The 13,717-nt window shown below is 52.9% G+C and overlaps 1 protein-coding gene across 6 annotated transcripts; it reads right to left on the bottom strand.

The window, feature by feature from the left end:
- Positions 1–858: 858 nt before the first annotated feature.
- On the bottom strand, positions 859–8,257 carry DNAJB2 (DnaJ heat shock protein family (Hsp40) member B2). Of its 6 annotated transcripts, none has more exons than XR_003506280.1 (10): positions 8,057–8,249; positions 7,706–7,807; positions 6,913–7,022; positions 5,785–5,838; positions 5,480–5,602; positions 4,521–4,613; positions 4,212–4,314; positions 3,953–4,023; positions 2,009–3,107; positions 859–1,800 (listed from the first exon to the last, which is right to left on the bottom strand). XR_003506280.1 is itself a non-coding variant. In XM_027514074.1 (10 exons), the coding sequence occupies exons 2-10, from the start codon at positions 7,768–7,770 to the stop codon at positions 1,790–1,792; spliced, it is 837 nt and encodes a 278-aa protein (XP_027369875.1). In that variant the 5' UTR covers positions 7,771–7,807; positions 8,127–8,257; the 3' UTR covers positions 859–1,789. The 6 variants fall into 6 exon arrangements, 3 of the variants coding, with proteins under 3 accessions (XP_027369875.1, XP_027369868.1, XP_027369891.1); XM_027514074.1 differs by having other exon boundaries at positions 2,901–3,107; positions 8,127–8,257; XM_027514067.1 differs by having other exon boundaries at positions 2,901–3,107; positions 8,057–8,252.
- Between the last annotated feature and the right edge of the window lie 5,460 nt (positions 8,258–13,717).

Genomic DNA, 13,717 nt, shown 5'->3' with positions numbered 1-13,717 from the left:
AGTGGATCTCTGGCCCCCCACCCCTCACCTGTGCTCTGCTGCAGCTCAACACCACTGTTGGTAATCAAAAAGGCTGGAAGTGGGCAGAAACTTCCAACAGATTCTCTCTCTCTCTCTCAAGACAGAGGCCTGAAATTCCTTTCAGGGCATGCCGCTTCCTTGTTTGGAGGAAAATACAATATAGGTCCTTTGGCCATTGAGGATGAAGCCCAGTGCTTACCCCCAAATGGAAGAGAGAGTTGGAGGCGAACCACACTGCCCTGCATGAGGATGGAAAAGTGCTTGTCCTGTGGCTGGGAGGGCATCTCTGCAGGTGTCTGAAGAGACAGGATGGGGGAGGTACCTAGTTTTCACCTCCCTGGGCCCTGGACCCTGCGTGGGGCAGACTTACGCCACTCCATGCAAGAGAGGCAGGCTTCTGACACGGGATGCTAGCCATAAGCTAAGAGGACCTGTGGAGGGGGTGCTCAGTCTCTGGGCCTCGGGAGGAGGTTTGGAGAGGTGTTTCACCACATGTCTCTGGCTTTCTGTTGGCCTCAGCTTTCAGTCCAGTCAGATCTGGTCCTAGCTGTGCTTGCAGACCCTGCAGTAGTTGGGTGGTGGGGTCCTGCATTCGGAGAACAACAGCTGCCTGTGAAAGCCCGCTGTGGGGCCCCCAGAGGTGAGGCATGTGAGCACGGCCTGGGATTCCACACCATATTAGGGGAGGGCCGCCTAGTCAAAGAGGGGACTTCTGCTGTCAGCCGGGAAGGCTTGCGACCTCTGGATGCCTGAGAAATAAAGGGAGGTGTGTCACCCGCTGGCCCCACAGGGTTGGCCGGTGGGAAGGAAGCACACAGGACACAGCACACCACCAAGCTCTCGAAACTCAGCTTTATTGACTTCCAGTGTTTCCCTCTTGGTCTGAGCTCAGCCCAGCTGGCTTTGATAGGTCACTGAGACTCAACGGCACAGGGGCTGGCAACACCCCGGCTCCACCACTTCCCTCCCCGGCCACTGGGCTCCCCAGGGAGGGAGGAGGAGAGGCAGCTTCTGTGGTGTTGGAGAGAAAGAATGGGCAGCAGGGTCAGAGGCCAAAGGAGCCATACAAGCAGCAGCATGCCCGGAGCACCCATCACATGCTGATTCCAGCCACACACACACACACCCACACACACACACACACCCCAGAGCGCTAGGGTGGCCTTCCACCTTCCAAGCTCTCACCAGCCCATGCCCATCAGCCCTCTTGAGACCATGCCCTGCTCAGCCAATCCGCCCTGGCTCATTCTCAGACCCCAGGACTGCCCACAGGAAAATAACCTCTCCCAGATGCCTCAGGGCTTTGATTTGTACACTCTAACCCCAGCGCTAGCAAGAGATATCAGGGGAAACGAAGCTCAGACCATTCCCCCTTCATCCACATTCTTGCCACCCCTGCCAGGGACAAATCAAATGACAAGATGTCCCCATCTCACAATGAGTTAACAGGCCGACCAGAGCTGGAACTACATATCCCAAGATGCACAGCTCAGTTAACTGCACACCACTTCCCCCAAGCATGATCTAACAGAAAGGAGGCGAGGTGCATTGCATTCTGGGACTTGTAGTCCCTAGGAAACAGCACCAAACACCCTGGGAAGCGTTTACAGGCTAAGCCTACCTCCCACCCGGCCCCCGCCCACCGCCCAGGCCCGGCTCTATGCTCAGCACGGGTGAGGGAGAGGGATGGAGGGTCCCCTCCCAGTGCACAGGGTTGGGCGCTGTCCTGTTGGAACTGTGCAGCAACTCTGGGTCCCGGACATCCAGCTCAGAACACATCTGGGGAGAGAGCAGGGGTGGGGTGACAGGAGAGAGGATCAGCCGCAAGCCGTGGAGGGCAGAGCTAAGCATGCAGCCCTGGGCTAGCCCTGTGGCCTCTCCCTGAGCCCTGATGCATGGTGCGGGAGGATGGGGTGTGGTCCCTCCTAGACCTCCCTCCTGGGGCACCCTGGCCCTATCCCCCCTCTCCAGGGTTAGCCGGCCTCACCTCTGGCTAGTCCGGAGGCTGGGGGCAGGCTGAGGCAGCAAGAGGAAGGGAGGAGGAGTAGGCTCCGGTTCTGAATCTGGACGGGCCGAGAGGCTCCCGCCCCACCCAGCTAGCCTCCCCGGAAGACCTTATGGCCCTACAGGCCACAGCATCTTCCTCGCCACAAAGAGGCCTTCTGGGGAAAAGGAAGAAGGGAGTCCCAGCCAGGCAGGAGGCAGTGAAAGCAAGCGATGTAGCTCGCGGGGAATTGCAGAGAGAAGAGTGCAAGGGAGGAGAAGCAGCACCAGGAGGGAAGCAACAGAGACGTCAGAGCTCAACACTGCGCGTGGAAACCGGGGTAGGGGTGTCTGCAGCAGACCAGGAGAGCTGTGGCTGCCCACTCTGGCTCAGAGAACCTCAGGCCAAGTCCTCCTTCCTTGACATCATTCAGCAACACAGGTGGCAGAAGGCCTGGGCATGAAGGCCGGACCCAAGCCACTAATGCCCCTTAGAAACTCCCCGTCTAATAAGAATTAAGTTCATCCTGGCTCCTCAGGCCCTCCCGCTGCCCTGAGGTCCCCCCACCCTGGACTTCACCAGGGACCTTTCAGCCGTGGGCTGAGCACAGCAAATCCACGCTGGAGGGAGGGGTGGACCTGGGAGGGGGCACCGAGGTGGAGAGGGTCTCCTGCAACTCAGGCCATGCCCTTCTCTGACCAGGACTCCCAGTGCCCCTGAATTGGGTGGGCTGGGCCTGGTGATCAGAGGATGAGGCAGCGTGTGGCCTTCTCCTCCGGAGAGGGGCTGGGCTTGGCTGTGTCACCCCTTGCACCCTCATGGGGCTCCCGCACGCCTGGATCGTGGTTCTGGGCCTTGGGCTGCCCCTGCCGTCGCCGCTGTGCCCCCCGCCCACCTGCTGGTTTCTTCCCAGCTGCCTCCATCTCTGACAGGCTGTAGGCCATGGCAAGCTGCAGGTCCTCATCCTCTTCAGAGAGGCTGCCGTCAAGGGGTCGTGACACAGGGGTCTGCCGGACCTGCGTGGCCCCTGACCTGGAGGTGACAGACTGCTGCTGCTCACGACGGCTCAGCTCCAAGCCCAGGGCCAGGTCGTCTGGGATACCTGCAGGAGTCACAGCCACCATGAGGCCCTTTGATCCAGGCCGCGGGAAGCCTGCCAGGTGGCCTCATGCACTCTGGCCACTCTCAGCCCCTCCTCTGGAAGTGGGGGTGCATGCATTTTGAAACCTAGCATGGTTATGAGCATGGCCAGTTATTCAGCTTCAGCAGGTACAAGCTGTCTCTTTGGGCAAATTATTCAATCTCACTAAGCCTCCGTTTCCTCATCCATAAAATGGGAATGACAAGAGTGCCTACACTGTCAAATGGTTCCAGTGATTAAATAAGACAGCTTGTGAAGTGCCCTTATTAGCACACAGAGCTCCCAGAGTCAGCGGGCACCAAAAGGTGACCATCCTGTACCGCATGGCATTGTGGGAAGAAGAGGTCAGCCCCAGGAACCCTGCATCCTGTAGTTTCATTCCTGGCTTCACCCTTCACTAAGTAGGTCAAAGCCTCGGGCATGGGGCTGCCCAGGAGTTAGGACCGTTTAGCTATGCTCAGGCTCCATCTCTGCAAATGAAAAGTAGGGCGAGTGCAAACTGCCCTGCTTTCCCCTGGTTCCTGTAAGAATATTGGGGATATGGTGGTGTGTGTGCAAGGGCTTTGAAACTAGTCATGTGCTCTGCAAACTCCAGACATCCCAACTCATGACAATGGTGACTAGCGGGCACTCTGAGAGCCCACGATTCTGTGTCCCGGCCCCCCTACCCCTTCCCTGGATCACCATCTCCGATCCTGCCAGTCTGGCCTCCCTGGCCTAGGGGAGTACAGAGAGGAGTAGGTTGGGGAGGGGGCTCTGGGGCCTCGGGCTTCCTGCCAGGGATCAGTGGCTGGGCCCTTCCTCACCATTGATTGTGACAGACTTCAGCTGCCCATCCTCCTCCACTTCTACCCGCTCCTGCCCGTTCTCCATGATCCTGTGGGAGACAGCACGGTTCACTGGGCAGGCGGGCCTGAATCCTGCGGGAGTCTGTCCGGGCTCTGCACTGCACTGGACAAGACGTACTGGGCTCTGCCCTCAGGGAGCTGCCTCTCGAGTCGTCTGCAGCCCCTCCACTGCCACTTCACCCTCCAGCCCTGGCATGGTCCCAGAAGCAGCCCTCACCTGCGTGTGGTGATGCGGCGTCCTTGGACAAAGGTGGTGGACGTAGAGACGGAGCGAAAAGCACCAGCCCCAGGACTGAAGGAGAAAGACGAGGAGGAGAAATCTGGCATCGGGACAAGGGGGGTGGGGGAGGAGGGGGCATTAGACAGAGGCTGCACTCGGCAGGCAGGCTGTGCTCACAAAGGGCCGAGAACCTCTGTGAGGCAGGGCTCTGGAGACATGAGAGAGAAGGCGTGGGAGAACAACAAGCTGAGGTGAGGGGCTCCAGGACTCCAAACGCTTGCATGCATGGGAAAGAATGGCACTTACCAGAGTGCCCAGGAAAGGAGGAAGAGAAGGTGAAGAAAGGGCCCGAGTGTCGGGAACCCCGGTTCTGAAGCTCTGAGAAGGGGCCCAGGTCATCTGCAATGAGTAAGCAGATGAACCATCATCTGGTGAAAAGATCCTCCCCCGCCCCCCACTGTGTGAACCCTTCTTTTTTTTTTAAACATTTATTTGTCTGCACTGGGTGTAAGTTATGGCATGTGGGATCTAGTTCCCTGACCAGGGACTGAACCCCAGTCCCCTGCATTGGGAGCACAGAGTCTTAAGTCACTGGACCACCAAAGAAGACCCTGAACCCTGCTTAGTCTTAGTCTTGAAATAGAAGCTGCTAAGCAACTGGGTACATTTCAGCTTGGACTGATTTATAAATCAAATTCATTTTTAGTGTTATATATGAAAAAGTTCCCTGGTCAATTGCGGCCACCGTTAATACAGGAAGGCGGGCAGAAGGAACATCTCCTTCAGTTTTAGGCATAAGCCTGGTGTGATGTCAGGCAGACGCTCTGCCATCTGCTGTGGGACTCTAAGCAAGTTATCTGAATGTGCCTCAGTTCTCTCATCTCTAAGTGGGGATAAAGTTATCTATCTCCCAGGGTTCATTTAACCATTCAAATAGGTAGCGTCTATTGTTGTTTGTAATGGCATTATCACTGTCCCATGATGTTCTGAGTCTTGCTTGCATGGCTGTCACTGTGGAGGTTTAACAATGAATTACTGTTGTTATCATTTACGTAAGGCGAGTCTCTGAAGTGTCACTATAAGGTCACGAGGGTTCTGGCATGTGTGAGATTCTGTCCCAGCGCTCACTTGGATCCACCCCCACAAAGTCTTCTGTCTGTGGAATTCTGTTTCCCTCTCAGCTCCTGCCTAAGGCCTCCCGGCTGATGGAGGGCGGGCCTGGAGGGAGACGTCCAGCTCGTCAGACGCCCACCAAGTCCACTCACCAAAGAGCTCTGCAAAAGGGTCTCCACTCCCGAAGAATTCCCGGAAGACCTCCTCTGGGCTGCGGAAGGTGAAGGTGAAGCCAGGTCCGCCACTACCAGCTTCCGCGCGAGACGGGCCGGTTCCTGGAGGAAAGGCAGCATGGGGAGAGGGCTCAGGGCAGGCACCCTGCCCTGAGTGAGGGGACCCCACCCGAGGCTCGGAGACTCCAGGAGCCTGGAGTGAGAGCAAGAATCCACTGCAGAAGACTGGCCTCCCTATTTCTCCCTGACCCACTTCTGTCCCGGGGTGTCCCCGCTCCACCTACCTGCCCCAGTCAGCCCTTCCCGGCCATAGAGGTCGTAGATCTCACGCTTATGCTCTGAAAAGAGAGACTGGATCATTTCTCCCTTCCTCTAGGATGACGGCCACCTCCCCCCACCCCCAAATTCCAGGCTAGGCCCGTCTGAAGACTGTCCAGAGACTGACACTTGGGGGGCAGGAGGGTGAACAGGGGACATGAACATGGCCATGGTTTTAGCAGCAGCTCAGCCCTTCACACAAGGGATCCTTCCCATCTGTAAAATGGACACAATAACAGCACCGACCTCATAGCTGCAAGGATTAAATGAGATAATCCACCTAAACTGCCTAGCACAGTCCCTGACACTCAGTGCTTCATAAATGTTAACTAATGATCACTGTGTTATCATTAATCAGGGCTTTAACCTAAATGTCAAAGAGACCTTCCGTGACTACCTAACAAAAGTTGGTGCCTGTGATTCCCTATTCCCTATCACATTACCCTATTATTCCTTTAGAATAACCTTGTCTCTGCATTTACTTGGTTAATGTCCATCTTTCCTGACCAGACTGTGATAAACCCATCAGGGCAAGGACATAGCCTATTTGTCCTTCATTGTTCCTCTGCCCAACAAGAGCCTGGTACCTTGAGCACTCAGTGAATATTTTTTGAATTAATGAATGAAAGACCTGGAGTCATATTCCTTGAGCAAGTTACCCCATTTCTCTCAGCCTCAGTTTTCTTGCCTGCCAAATGGGATGATAAATCCTGTCTTGAAGAATGGCTATGAAGACTCATGGAGATTACACCCCCTAAGGCCTGGCTCAGAGAAGGCTCAGCATACCTTGGTTCCCTGCCTTGCTTCCTTCCCCTTATCAGGACGTATGCCGCAACTATCAGACCCTGGGGAACAGACACTGAGACAGGGGATCAGGGGAAAAATAAAAGGGTGCTTGGCACAGAGTAGGTGCTCCTCTCAATTGAAACAAAGAATTCCAGAGTCCCTGTGATAGAGGAGCACTTAATTGCCAGGTTGAAAGAGGCATGGAGGTGACGAGGGTGGTGGCAGCATGGCTTTGGGAAGCAATGTGATGGGCATGAAGTGGGAGTGACAGGTGCTGGCCTGCCCTGACCCCTGACCCTGGCCCTTACTGTCGGACAGCACTTCATACGCCTCGGCCACCTCCTTGAACTTCTTCTCAGCAAACTCTTTATTATCTGGGTTCTTGTCTGGGTGCCACTGTAATGCCTTCTTCCTATACCTGCAGGAAGTGGGTTCAGAGGGGAGGGTCAGGGGACAAAGGCAGGCACTTCCCACACGGAAACACAATGACCCATTTCCTGTTAGCGCACCATGGCCCTTCCACCACTCAGATCCAGGTCAGTCCCAGCTGCTAGGGCTGCCTCTGCAGCAGTGTTTTAATGGAGTCCCTCTCTCTCCCCTCTGCAGCCAGTGCTAGGACTACATACTTGCATCAGCAGATGATAACCTGAGAGGGAGAAAGTCCCAGCCCTAACCCTTCCCTGGGGCTAGCTTGGGTCTGGGGTTGCTACACGTGTCCATGGAGGGTACAGAGGCCGCTGGTCCCTCCTGGTCTCAGTGCTTGAGCATGTCTGCACTGCATGCTCAGAAAGCCCACACTTAAGACGCTGGGGGATGGGGTAGGAGTGAAGACTGAGGGAAAGGACGGGAGGGTGCACTGGAAAAAAAGCCCACACTGCAGCTCCTAAACAGAACTTCTGCCTACACATTTTCCCCTATTCATCCAGGGGTTTCCTTCCTCCCTACAGGGGGTCACTCTCTGAGGAAGCCTCCAACCCCACCCCAGTCCTTTCTAAGGACCTGGCTCTCTCCGCACTGCCTCTGAAGGGCCCGGGGGTGGTGGCTGGGGGGGTGGGGTGGGGTGGGGTGAGTGGCTTTCTGATGCACGGCGGAGGCACTTACGCCTTTTTGATGTCATCAGCGGACGCACTTCGCGGTACGTCTAGGATCTCGTAGTAGGATGCCATGGCAACTCGTTAGTCGTCAGGCGGGTCTCCTTGAGGGCTGCGGGGTAGAGAAGGTAGAGTCAGACCCGAAAGAACCGAGAGCCCCTCCCTGGGGCTGAAGACCCCCTCAGGGGGCTGCAGAGCCCGCTGGCTCTCCTCGCGGCCGGTGACTAGACTCCCTCCGGCAGCCTTATCGGCCCTGGCAGGCGGGTGCCACCGGCTATCTCGGGACTCAGAGCCGGGGCGCCCTATCGCAGCCCGCAAACGCCAAGGGCCCCCCAGCCTAACCGGGGCCTCCCGCCCGCACCTCCTCCGCCAGGAGTTCCTGGCCTCCTGCAGCGCCCCGCCCCTGCCCCCCTCCGGGAACCGTCTGGCACCGGCTGCCCGGCTCGCGGCTGCTGCGTAGGACGCGGCCGGCCCAGCTGTGCGCGCAAGCGTGCGTCAGCGGCACGGAAACTACTAGAGACCCAGAGGAGGCCGGCTCGGCCTGTCACCTGGGGGGTGGACTGGGGGCCGTGCTGCTGCAGGGGCTGCCGGGAGATGGAGGCGGAGCCGGCTATTTTGGGCTTGCACCAGAACAACGTCATCCCCAGATGGGACCTGGGAGACAGCGGCAGGTTCCATTCAAGCGTGACGCATTCGCCAACAAACAAGCCTCCCAGTCCCTGGCCCCTCTGTGGCCTTCCTACAGACAGGCTCGGTGACTCGGGGAAAATCGCCACCTCAAGGGCCCACAGACTCCCCTCGGGGCCTAAATCCTCCCCTTTCTTCAGATCCCTGCTCCAGCCCCATCCTCAAAAGAGGCCGCCCAATTTTCCTGAGTAGGTCAGACCTGCCTCTCATAGCTGTTCTTGGCATATTTCCTCACACTGGTCAGAGATACAGATTAGCATTTGTTTATTTGACTGACATTCACCTCCCTAACTAGGATGTCAATTTCGGAGGGTAGAGATTATGTCCTTTTTTTTTTTCTCTCTCTCACTAGAGTATTAAGGACAGTTAGTGGGATTCAAAAATAATCCGTTGGATGATTAAATAATGAACAGATGGGAACATGTTGTTAACGGTTTTGACACATTTGGGGTGGGGGGCAGAAAGAGAGGAAATTCCCCAGATTCGAGGTTTTTCTTTCCAAACTGATCCTGAGTAGACCTCTTCCATTTTAAAGTGATTTCTAGCCCATGGCCTCATGGGAAATTGAGAGAACCTTCTAGAACTGGCTTCTACTTGCTATCCAGGCCAATGCACAAACATTAATTGAGTATCTTATATATTGTAGATGCTGCCAGGATGTAAAAAGAAGACTGTGGCCCAGTCCCTAACTTAACAGAGCTCCAACCTAAGATACCAGCCCAGCAGTATAGACCACTAGGAAAACCCAAGGCTTTGGAAACAGACAGACCTGGTTTTGCAACCTGGTGCTACTGTGTGACAGGAAAACTTCTAAGGACTCGTTTTTTTTCTCCCTAAATACAGGTAATGCCTAGGGCTCTTTGAAAGTCACATGAGGTATAGTGAATAGGCGGTACAGGTGGGAAAGAATCCACCTTCAAATGCAGGAGACACAAGAGATGCAGGTTTGATCCCTGGGTTGGGAAGATCCTCTGGAGTAGGAAATGGCAACCCACTCCAGTATTCTTGCCTGGAAAATTCCATAAACAGAGGAGCTGGCAGGTTACAGTCCATGGGGTCGCAAAGAGTCAGACACTACTAGGCACACAGCACAGGCTCTTAGTACAAAAACTCTGGCATCATTACAGGCTGAACAATAATGGTTATGTGAATCCAGTATTTTAAGCTGGGTGACCCAGAAATACTTTCATCAAAGAGAAGGGCTTGAGCCAGACATGAAAGCAGAGCCTGGAGTGCATTTGTCCAGTTTTCCTGGCTGCTCACAGTCTCTGAGCCTCCTACCTACCTACACCTGGTGAATTCCCACAGTGTAGGCTTTGATGGGAAGCAGGCCACTACTTGCCACAAAACCTGACACTTTCTCTCCCAGACTCCCTGGCTCCAAGGGCGCAGGCAAAAGCCAGACACTCTGCCAGTCGGGAGGGCCAACTGGGAATCTCCAATCTGGAACAAGTCACAGAGAAGCAGGGGCAGTTGAGAATTCATTTCTACAGCGGTGGCAGTAGAGCCAGCAGTGGCCTCTAGTGTCTGGAGGAGGGAATGTCAACCTCAATGCCTGGGTGGGAGGAGGCCTCTCTGCAGTGAATGGAGGGGACAGGGGTCTTTTAGGCAGTCTGTCCCATGCCCTGACCTTGACTGTGGTACGGACTGCCCAACTTCCCTTGATGGCTACCTGTTTGCAGAGTCTTATTTGGCAGCCCTTGTATCGATACTGTATGCTACCCAGTATCTCTCCAGTTATATGTGTGTGTGTGTGTGTGTGTTGGATGGGGGTGGGATTGGGTGGATGATTTCCTGTTGTTGTTTTTTTTTGCCAGAGTTTCTACTGTTTCCAGTCTTGACTGACCTTGGTATAAGAGGAAGGAATCAATTAGGTTCAATCAGTTCAGTCATTCAGTCATGTCCGACTCTTTGCGACCCTATGGACTGCAGCATGCCAGGCTTCCCTGTCCATCACCAACTCCCAAAGCTTGCTCAAACTCAGGTCCATCGAGTCGGTGATGCCATCCAGCCATCTCATCCTCTGTCATCCCCTTCTCTTCCTGCCTCCAATCCCTCCCAGCATCAGGGTCTTTTCCAATGTGTCAGTTCTTCACATCAGGTGGCCAAAGTATTGTAGTTCAGCTTCAGCATCAGTCTTTCCAGTGAATATTCAGGACTCATTTCCTTTAGGATTGACTGGTTTGATTTCCTTGCAGTCCAATGGACTCGCAAGAGTCTTCTCCACAGTTCAAAGGCATCAGTTCTTCGGTGCTAAGCTTTCTTTATAGTCCAACTCTCACATCCACACATGACTACTGGAAAAACCATAGTTTTGACTAGACGGACCTTTGATGGCAAAGTAATGTCTCTGCTTTTTAACATGCTGTCTAAGTTTGTCATAGCTTTTCTTGATTAGGTCACTCCAAAGTCTTCCAAATCTCTTTCTTTTTACTTCTCTTATCTCAACAGACTTTTGTCTAGCACTTACCATGTATGTGGTATTATGTTAAGACTAGGAATATAAAGAGATTTAAGTTTCAGTCCCTGTACTGAGGGAGATGAAAACCTTGTTGGGGCACAGACAAACGACAGCTGAAGGGAATTATGTGGAACACGAGTAGCAAGCAAAGGGTTAATTTCCTTTGTTCACAAAGGATTCCAACAAACTTATGAGCAAAGACGAGCAATGTAATTTTTAAATGGGCAACGGGCACAGAAAAGACAGTTCACAGAAGAGAAAGTACTGGTTTTTAAATGTGGAAAGCTGTTCAAACTCATTCATAGTAAGAGAATTATAAAGGAAAGCTGCAAGAAAATACTTTCACTCCTCAGATGATTGATGCAGATCAAAAAGTGTACGTTATATGGGAAAGGCTGTGAGCACAGGAGGTCTCATATATTGGTAGTGGGAGGGGTAATTTGGATATAAGTTTTAAAGAGAGCAGTATGAGATATATATCTAAATTAAAGGTGTGTGCCCTTTGACCCAGTAATGCCAATTGTAGTAATCTGTAGTTGTACATATATGCAAAAAAGTATGTGCAAGTGTTGCAGCATTCTTTTCAATAGCAAAGAATTAGAAATAACCTAAATACTACACCATTAATAGCAGACTGGTTAAATAAGTAATGATACAATGCACTATGGAATACTATATTGTCACCAAAAAGAATGAGGCATATCTATATGTAATGCTATGTTATTGTTAAGTGAAAAAACAAGATGTAGAACAAAGTATATTTAAATGTGTGCACACATTAGTATACATTAGTGTGCACACTTCAGCAGTCTGGAAGGAAATACCATAATAACAAAAAGCATGAACAATGATGGCTGCCAAGAGGGGAATAAATGAAGGGGACTTATTTTTGCTGTTTGTAAATCTCTTTGGTACCTTTTGAATTCTGAAGTGTGTGTACATAATAACTGGTCAAATACACATGTAATCTTTTAAAATCTAGTTGGGGAAATGGGATATCAGAAAGAAGCTGAGTGCTACGCTACAAGGCGATCCATGCCAAGTATCAAATGAGCAATAGAGACAGAAGAGAGAGACTCTAGAGGAAGGAGAGGTCTCGGAGCTGGATGGGTTCTGGGTGACTGTGACCTAAACTGGAAGGAATGGCAACAGTGAGGCAAGCAGGGGGAGGGAGGCTAGAAGGGAATGCAACTTTGGAGGCAGGCATGTTCCTGACACATCAGAGGTAAGGGAGGAAATGTGTTGGGTGGAATCCAAAGTTGGGGCTCTGTCTCTTGTGTCTGCCTTCAGGAGGTAATTGTACCCTGGCTTTAGAAGCTTCGGGGATGAAAGCATTCCCCTACACTGAGGGAGTCCTCAGGAGCCGGGCTAGATGGGCACTCCCAGCTACCCCATGGAGATCTGGGTTGCCACCTCCCACACCCACACCCAGCCCAACCTAAGCCTGCCAGAACTTGCCCACAGAGTTACTAACTGGGAGGCCTCACCAGATCCGAGAGGAGGTGGTCCTCCAACTGCCCAGAGTGGGCTGGCTGGTACAGCCATCAGGAGGGGAGCCTGGCCACCTCTGTGGATGCCCAGCCATGTTGGCAGGTGAAGACCTCACCTTTCTCAGGGCCTTCCCTCACCTATTGGATGTCAGTTGTGGGGAGCTTTTGAAGCTTGGCCCCAGAGACGCCTTGGCCCTTGTTCAGCCCTGGAAGCTGGGTCCCTGCACCGGCCCCCCGCGCCCTCTCCCACGGTGCCTGGGCAAGGGAGTGTCAAGCGTCACCCCCTCCCTGCCTTCGAGGCAGCTGAGTCACCGTCTGGGCACCGGGGACCTGGCAGGTCTAGACGAGGTGACCTCTGGAGTGGTGCCCCGATCTATTGCAGGTGGGAGGAGAGAACACCAAGGAAGAGGAGGCAGCAGTTTTGGCCAGACTGACCCAGGTTTCAATCCCCACTCCTCCACTTCCTCGCTGAGTAGCCTTGTGCAAGTCACGTGACTTCTCCAGGCCTCTGTCACCACATCTATAAAAGAGGCATTCATTAAACAGATTTGAGAATCTAATATGTGTCAGGCAGCATTCTAGATCCTGAGAGAAGAATAGGCCTTGTTCCCATGGACCTTCCAGTCCGGTGGGTACAATAATTATATTTACCTCAGGATTAAAGAAGGTAGTATTGGGCATTCCCTGGTGATCCCATGGTTAGAATTCCATGCTTCTACTGCAGGGGCACAGGTTCGATCCCTGGTCAGGGAACTAAGATCCCGTAAGCCTTGAGGGGTGACCAATAAAAAATCATTAATTAAAAAAATCAAAAAGATAGTATGAATGTGGGGCCCAGTATATAATAGGTGCTTAATAAACAACAATTTTTCTTGGGTTTTAAAAGCTCCTCAAATAACCCCTCTTCCCTCCCCAAGTTTGAATCCAGTTGATAGAAAGACACAGGATAGAGATTTGAAATTCAGCCCTTTTAGAGGGGAAAAAAAAATCAATAAAAGCAGACTGGAGGATACAGCTGAGCTAGCTATTCAGCCAAAATGGGTTTCAGAATAATTAAATGATTCTCCGAAGCCCATCGCACAAGTAGACACACAATTGCAGGCCTCTGTCTTCCCAGGACAGAGCTTACCTGTCAGCTGAAATCCTCAGAGAGGCATTGAGAATCCTTTCTGTCTCTGAGAAAATCATTGCAAAATAGAGGGAGGAAACTGTTGGGCCGGGCGTGCCTGTTTTCTGCTCTAAACTTCTCACCATCGTGGTGCCGCCACTCCATCCTCTAATTACAAAATAATTATTGAGACAAGAGACAAGAGTGACAGGGACAGGTGAGGGGGACCATATGGGGAAGGGGAGGAGTCACTGCCTTTCCAGTTTTACCTGAGTG

This window comes from Bos indicus x Bos taurus, chromosome 2, assembly GCF_003369695.1.
Source record: "Bos indicus x Bos taurus breed Angus x Brahman F1 hybrid chromosome 2, Bos_hybrid_MaternalHap_v2.0, whole genome shotgun sequence".
Classification (NCBI taxonomy): Eukaryota; Metazoa; Chordata; class Mammalia; order Artiodactyla; family Bovidae; genus Bos; species Bos indicus x Bos taurus.
Note: the sequence above shows the minus strand (reverse complement) of the source record. Positions and strands in the feature narration are given on the sequence as shown.